The following is a 7834-nucleotide window of genomic DNA, read 5'->3' on the forward strand; positions in this document are numbered from 1 at the left end:
GTTTCGAGCTTCGGAATCTTGAGTTGGACGCTCCAAAACTTGGATTCCAAAGCCTCCAGCTTCAACTTCGACTCCTCTTGTTCTTCTTTCAACTTTTGGAATTTGGACTTCAAACGAAGAAGAATGAAGCGGTTATTATAGTTGGGGGTCTTGAGTTTATCTGCAATCTGGAACTTGGAGTCATTTTGATCAGGATATGAAGAAAAGCACTCGATTAGTAACTGATCAAAGTTTCCTTTCAATTCTTTTTGAACATTTTGATGAAGAAGACGATCATCATCACTCATCAGGTACTTCAGGATTTCAATCCTGATATCAGTCTTTTTAAACGAATCAGCCAATTCGCTTGCCATTGATTCCACCCATTCCACCAGTACCGAAACTTGGTCTGCCATTGTTGATATCGTCAAGAACAACAACAACAACGAGAAATGAGAGAGAGAGAGAGAGAGATTGTTAAACTTAGTAAGGATGATATATATATATAAGAGAAGGTAGTTATGTTCGGTATTTTTCTGAAAGATTCTGTTATGACATAGTATAGTTACTAACTGTATAATATATGTGTATAGTGACCGATTTTGAAAATCCTGAGAAAATTAATAACATGACAAGCTTTTGAGCTAGGATATAATAATAATAATAAACTAAGGATTTTTTTTGTCATCTAATTAACCAAAAAAAAAGTATACAACTTTGGTTCCTTTTGTTAGAGTTATTATCTCTAGGCTATTTTAGTCTTGGCTGATTATTTTTATTGTAAGAGAGCATTTGCTATTCTTTGAGCTCTATATAGGTTGTGTAATCTTTGCATAAATTATCACATTTGCGTTCTCTTTGCAAGATATGATAAAAAAATCAAACAATTTTGCGTGAATTTTTATTTTATAAGTCTTCTTTTATGGAAATTAAATTTTTTTGATTTTCAATGAGAATACAGTGGACATTCAATGAAATTTCAACAGAGAGCAATTTAAACAAAAAAAGTGTTGAAAGCCTTGTATGAGCCTAGTTAGTACTAAAATGAATATAACAAGCTTACCTTATTGACTAAACCAAAAACAAGTAAGCTTCCAAAAGCTAATTAAAGTAAAAAAAATGATTTTTTTTTGTAAATTATTGTTCTTTTCTTCTGCATATTTTATTCTTGACCTTCCATTCATTATCCTTGGATTCTTATTTCCATTGACAACTAGTACTGCCGATGATGGTTGATATTCTTTGGCATTGTTGTTCTTAGATTGCTTTAAATCAGAGGACTATGACTTTGATCTGAATCCAAGCTTTCTGAAGATCATATTCCAGCTCCCTTTCGTCTTAACCAACTTCTCAAGTTCTTCTTTCATGCTCAAACATTCTTTCTCTAGCTCAGAAACTCTCTCCCTAATGTTATCAACCACCCCAACTTGACCTTGTGTGCTTGTACCTATGCCAGTTGCAGCGCGATTGGATGCTTCGTTCCGTGCAAGTGCAAGATTCCCACTATGATTTTGCACATTGTCAAGGTTGTCAGAGACAAAGAACCAACCAGCAACTGAGGTTCGAAGCCTAAGTTGTTCGAAAAATAGAACTTGGACAATAACTCTGAGTGGTAGCCTTTCGTTCTGAGCTGCGTGAGTGCTGGCTTCCAATGAGAGCTTCTGGCAGTTCATAAGCCTGCAAATTTGCTCCCTCTCAGAGTCAGTTAGCCAAGGATGAGCCTGAAAATTGGAAAAAATCTAAGCATTTTAGAAGAAAATAAGGATACAAATGGTTGTCCGCTGTTTTTTTTAGGAGTAATAAGAAAACAAAAACAGTACTTATAATGTCAATTATAATTTCATGGTAACTAAAAGGTAATATTGTTAGAACCAATCTTAAATGCCTTGTTACTTTTCTTTCTCATGACATGTGCCAATCTAGAGAGTTTGTTTAGATGGCTAATTGTCATAAAACTTTGGCAAACAAAACACCTCTAAATGTTTATTTTCTTTGCAATCATCATGCCAGAATGGTTATATATTATTCTACTGAACAAACAAGTGATGGTGCATTCCCTAGGATATAAGACTCCACTCTAGCTTGCTATCACATGGCAAAGAAAATGCTTTGGAAGTTGTGGAATAACTAAACCATATATTCAATTTTTATGATAATTTTCAGGGAAAACAGTATTACTAACAAGAACTTCCACTGCTTTTATTTTCTTTGTTTTTTTTTTTACCTTGAGGTATATATCAATTGCACGGTAAATTCCATCATCTAATGGTCTGGCATACTCAGGGATAACAGCAGCCAATGACTGAAATTTCATCAGCTTCAGATTAGTATCAGGTGCTACCTCAGCAAGAAAACCATCTATCAGATTAGCCACCATGGTAATTGGGGTCAGTGAATGAGAACCTCCTACCAGCTGCCCCTCATCTACCACAGAATTCGAAGTACTGTCACTTGTCTCACGATCCACTATCATAAAGTGATCAAGAATCCGCTGAACACAATCAATGTCATAAAGGGTCTCCATTGAGTACCCCATGCTTGGTATTAGAAGATCTTCAAGAACTACCTGATCCAACTCTGCCCCTATTCGTTTTTCCAAATTATCTCGACACGAAAGATTAGTATGCAAAATCATAGATGTTCTTAGAAGCCTAAGAAGAAAATTGGTTGGTGTCACACCCTTTTGATAAGGTAGTAATCTCACTATCTCTTCAAGGAGATTCCTCTGATCTGCATCAGGTTGAGAAGAAATGGTTGATACGGAGGCTACATGGTTCCCATTTCGGAAGCTTGTTTTCCTACCTAACAAGCAAAGATTCTTATTTGTGTACTGAATTATGGACCCGGCAATCCTCTCAGGTTTCATGCCTCTTGATTCAACAGCAAGAATTAAACGTTTATACAGAGGTAACTTGAGGAAGGACACATCTTCATACCACCAATCTTCTCCAACTGGATGTTGTTTGGCTGTAGTACATATTCCATTCCAAAACACACCACTTTCTGGGCTTTGCACAGCACTGCGACCTCCTGAGACTGGGCAACTAAACAAACCTGGATTCGCGCAAGCTTTCATAGCCAACGAGTTGATGCATCTCGACACAATATGAAGCTCTTCTGCATAAGACAAAACCTCTTCACAGGTTTCAAGCACTTTAAGTGAGTCTGTCCAATGGCCAAAGATCTCATTCAGAAAGTTCTCTGTTTGTAAAATGAGGTTTCCCTCTCCATAATCCTCAGTCATTTGAAGATATTCCGCTGCACATCTAATGCTAACAATGTTTGATGCATTGAGTTCTACTTTCACACCATAACAGAACTTGGCTATTAACAAGAAGACTTTGGCTCCACCAGGCAAGTCATGTAGTTGCAAAGTTGTACATTTATTCTCATCTTTCCCAGAAGATTCTCCAATAAGGTTTTCTAAAAAGCCACTTCTGGATAACAATGGAAACTGATTGAATACCAAGTAAGAGCACTTGATCAATAACTAGTAGATGCAAGGAAAATAATATATAAACAGAACATATATGGGGACATGATCATGATATCTTCTCTATCAAAACTTTACAATAATAATGAGAAGCTCATAAGTTGAACATTCTCTAGCAAATATATAAGATGTACATAAAATTGATAAACACAAATGAAATTCATAAGCCGACTAAATAAAATTAACCTTGTGAAGATGAAAGGAAATTTGTCCAACTTCAACAGTCACATCACTAAGAAGTCCGGTTGAGCAACTCCTGCAAAAGGGCACATGAAATGTGGCTTTAACAAAAGAAAGTGACAAAATGACATAAACCCTATCTCAATTCTCAAGCAGAAAACCTTTAACTTCTAACCAATATGACAAACATATTAATACAAACTCCTTCTCATATTGAAGCCAGCCATATAATGTGAGTCCAAAATTTTCAAACGAGCTTGAGTACATAACTTTTCATTCATTTACTTTGATAAACCAAAGTAAATGACCATTGCCATTCTTAAAAAAAAACGCATAAGCATTTTCGTGCAATGAATCATGGGCGTCTCTCGTATTTAAGATTTCGAAACAAGACAAAACAATAATATGTCCCATAAATCTTCATTCTTATCCCTCAAAAATGTCAGGAATATATCCATTTAGGAAGAAACTCACTAAACCCGAGAAGATAAAAACAAAGAAAGAGATGAAAATTCAAGACAAACGAGTAAAGATGCTTCTTTTATTTAAAAATAAAATTAAAAATGTACCATGTTTGGCCATCGAGGTTAAAAACTTCAGACTTAGATCCCAGCTTCATCATGCACGCCATTGTACGGCCAAAACAATGACTTCTTTTTCTTTTTCTTCTTCTTCTGTATCATTAAAAGGAGTACAAAATGAAGATGACCCAGAAAAAAGCAAAGAACAACAACGCAGAAAATGATAACAAAATGACGAAAAGATCAGTCACTAGAAAAATGGGTCATTTTTTATTTTATTCTTATGTCTTCCTTTCAGCTTTTTTTGGTGAAAGTGTAAAGATGATCCCAAGTCCAAAGGGAAAAATTGTTATTTCAGTTACGCGAAGATGGACGGGCAGTGTTTGGTTGATGAAACTATATATTTATATAGTACTTGTCTGTTGCACGTGCCTTGTGCGTGAGTGTAATTTATTCTTCTAAAAGAATATTGACATATATTTATATACTTATTTCAAATTAATCTAAAAATAAAAGAAAGAAAGAAATTCTTTTATATATATTTTATGTCAAATTAATCTAATACAAAAAATCAAAAAGAAAAATGAAAAGAAAGAACTTCCATTCTTCTAAGATTGACACTAAATTTTGTAAAATAATTTATATAGACTCTTAAATACAATTTTAATAAGCAAAAAATTGGATATAACAACGTAATTAACTAAAATAATTGTGTTTTTAATATAAGTTGTTAGTTTGGCATTATTTTTTATTTTAGTTCAAAATATTTTGATCAAAATCGGACAGATTCCAAAAAAAATAATTTATCAAAATACTTCAAAAATAATAGAACTAAACACAAAGTTAAAAAAATATATAAATACTTTATAAAAATAGGAAAAGTAGATATTACATGACTCAAAAACTAAATAATAATGTAGAACTTACCATAAGAATGGGATAGCCAATTCACAAACTACCACTTAAGTTAGAAAAGGTTGAAACCTAAAATTTAAAAAATTAAAAACAAAATTAGTAAATAGTACTTAGTAATAATTTAAAATGATGACATGTCATATCACATCTCTAATGGTACAAATATATAAGACCCAACTTTTTTTTAATCTAGAAAATAATTATCTAACAAAAATAAGTGAAGAGAAATAAAATTAATGAGACAATATTTTGTGGCAGAGCTGGTGAATATTATGGAGCAAAGTGCGACAACCACCAATGGTCCAACTCCATTGCCACTTATGATTTGAAATGTGACAGTCCAACCCCATTGCCACTTATTATTCACAAATATCTATTAAGTTTTTATTGAATGATTTTTTCTAATGGTATTATGCAATTTAGATTACTTTTGTTCACAACTATATATGACTATATTAAAACATAATTAAAAAATTAATAAATAAAAACATGTATGTATACAAATGGATGTGTTGGAACTTAGAATCACTTGAAGTCATTAAAATTGTCGGTCGATAAGAAGTTCTAGTGGTGCTCAACAATACATGAAAGTGATATAATATTATTTGTATAATATAATATTGAGGCTCACACATTTAATTTAATAATTAATATTGATTATCGATAATTAATTGTAAAGAATCATGTCATATAATATTTGACACTGTAAGCCTAATAATAATACTTTTATATGTCATAATCATAACTGGTTTAACAGTTAAGTTGTACAAGGCGGTGACGAAAATTAAAAATACATCAATTTAAGTTTTTAGCAATTTCACTGTAATAAAATGCATAACTTTTACAAAGCAAATTATTAGAGTCTTCATCAAAAGAATCATCATACCAGTACAAGTTGTAATCTAAAGTTAAATAATGTCAATTTTATTCTTAATATTCTCAATACTCTTTTAATGTCTTCGATCACTTCTCAATTCTAAGAACAAAGAACTCAATGAAAATGTTCAAGCTTTTGAGGATAATCACAAACATGAAGACTCCAAACTAGTTTAAGAATTTTTAACATTAATATTGTCTATTAAATTTTTTATTGTTTGACCAATAGGTTCCTTCAACATTTTTTTTTTGTAAAAAAAAAATTATAGTCCTTAGTTTTAAATCAAATAACAAAAATATTGGAAGATATATACATGTATATATACTGTTAAAAAATGATTATAAAAGTTGTCATGATTCACCCAAACATTTTGGAAAAAGAAAAAAAAAAAGCAGGTATCATAAGCTTCCATATTAGAATAACATATAATGAGTGAATATTAGAAAAAAAATGTTGACCAAACTACAATCAGCAAAGTTCAAAATGGACAACAATTAACCTATCAAATACCAGTAGAAGGAGAGAACATGACTAAAGAGTGTGTAATGAAAAAAGATTCAAACCCTTTTCCAAGTTTTAGAAGTTGGTGAATATGGTCCCTAATTATGCTGATTTTGCCAATTAAAAAGTACTGATTCAGATAAGGTTACAGCAATGGATAATCCTATAATAAGTAGGGTCATTTTTTATTTCTAGTATAGAAGACATCCTACTAATTTTTTGAAAATTTGGACTAATTTATAGTGCTCAAATCAGAGTTCAAATAGTCTGGTTTCTACGCATATAAAAAAATTAGTCACACGTGTAATTAATTGCTTGAACTCTGATTTGGATACCATAAATTATTCAAAATTTCTCAAAATTTAGTGAGATATTTGTTATAACTATAACATACACATAAATTATATCCTTGCAATAATGACATTTACCAAATAATTATCCAATAGTTATAAGTAATACATATTATGCAACATTCTAGAGGTTCACAAAATGTGTAAGTAACTTAAATTATTTAAAACAAATAAAATAAAATATGACATGATGTTTGACTGGTGCTATCATAGGTACCACAGAGCAAATTTTACATCAAGTGAGCATTGAACAGAATATCATAATCATTGCATGAATGCTACATATGTTGGGATAATTATCACATAATACTTTACTTTAACTGTCACTGTCTATTTAGATTTAAGGATTAGAAATCAACGATAATGATGTTATTCCATTTTATCATTTTATAAAGAGAAAATTAGAAAATTTACCCCTCAACTATGGCACCATTATAGTTTTGCCCCTCAAATTTTTTCATGTCAAAAATCTCCCTTAACTATAGCAATATTATAAATGTGCTTCTTATATTGCATTTTGTTTATTTTTTTTAAATAATTTGCTCATGTAACACTAATGTTGCGCTAATATAGCGTGTTAACAGGCAAATATGTACATACATAATGATATAATGACAATTTTTGAAAATATATATGTACATTTTTATACCTAATAATTTTTGTATGTTTAGCGTCAAAAGTTTTTAACTATCTTCAGTTAGTTAAATAGACCATCTTACTGTAACTATAAATGTGATATGCAACTACATAATAAACTGCTTTAAAATATGAACAAAATTAACATGTTCACAATGATTTCTATAGTTCAAAGACAATACTCTACAAGAGCTATAGTTCAGGAGAAAAATTGATATTGTCCTTTTATAAACAAAACAAAAAAAGGTCATATGGTGAAGTTTGGACTTTGGTAATTTGTGACACTTTATTTTTTGAGGTTAAATTCACACTTTAAAAATACACCAATTTGTGACACTTTAGTTTCTGAAGTTAAATTCACACTTAAAAATAACACATAACC

At 31.2% G+C, this 7834-nt stretch overlaps 1 protein-coding gene across 1 annotated transcript; it reads right to left on the minus strand.

The window, feature by feature from the left end:
* Positions 1-903: 903 nt before the first annotated feature.
* On the minus strand, positions 904-4552 carry LOC133822067 (BTB/POZ domain-containing protein At5g03250-like). The gene is made up of 4 exons (XM_062254273.1): positions 4222-4552; positions 3659-3728; positions 2204-3433; positions 904-1700 (listed from the first exon to the last, which is right to left on the minus strand). The coding sequence occupies exons 1-4, from the start codon at positions 4281-4283 to the stop codon at positions 1260-1262; spliced, it is 1803 nt and encodes a 600-aa protein (XP_062110257.1). The 5' UTR covers positions 4284-4552; the 3' UTR covers positions 904-1259.
* Between the last annotated feature and the right edge of the window lie 3282 nt (positions 4553-7834).

The sequence above is a fragment of the Humulus lupulus genome, chromosome 3 (genome assembly GCF_963169125.1).
Source record: "Humulus lupulus chromosome 3, drHumLupu1.1, whole genome shotgun sequence".
Classification (NCBI taxonomy): Eukaryota; Viridiplantae; Streptophyta; class Magnoliopsida; order Rosales; family Cannabaceae; genus Humulus; species Humulus lupulus.

What these genes read in the sequence shown, in the direction of transcription:
- LOC133822067 (XM_062254273.1), bottom strand. Translation starts at nt 4,283, where the DNA reads ATGGCGTGCATGATGAAGCTGGGATCTAAGTCTGAAGTTTTTAACCTC. An exon ending in AACCTCGATGGCCAAACATG is followed by an intron (nt 3,729 to 4,221) that starts GTACATTTTTAA and finishes GCCCTTTTGCAG; the next exon opens with GAGTTGCTCAACCGGACTTC. An exon ending in CAATTGATATATACCTCAAG is followed by an intron (nt 1,701 to 2,203) that starts GTAAAAAAAAAA and finishes TCCAATTTTCAG; the next exon opens with GCTCATCCTTGGCTAACTGA.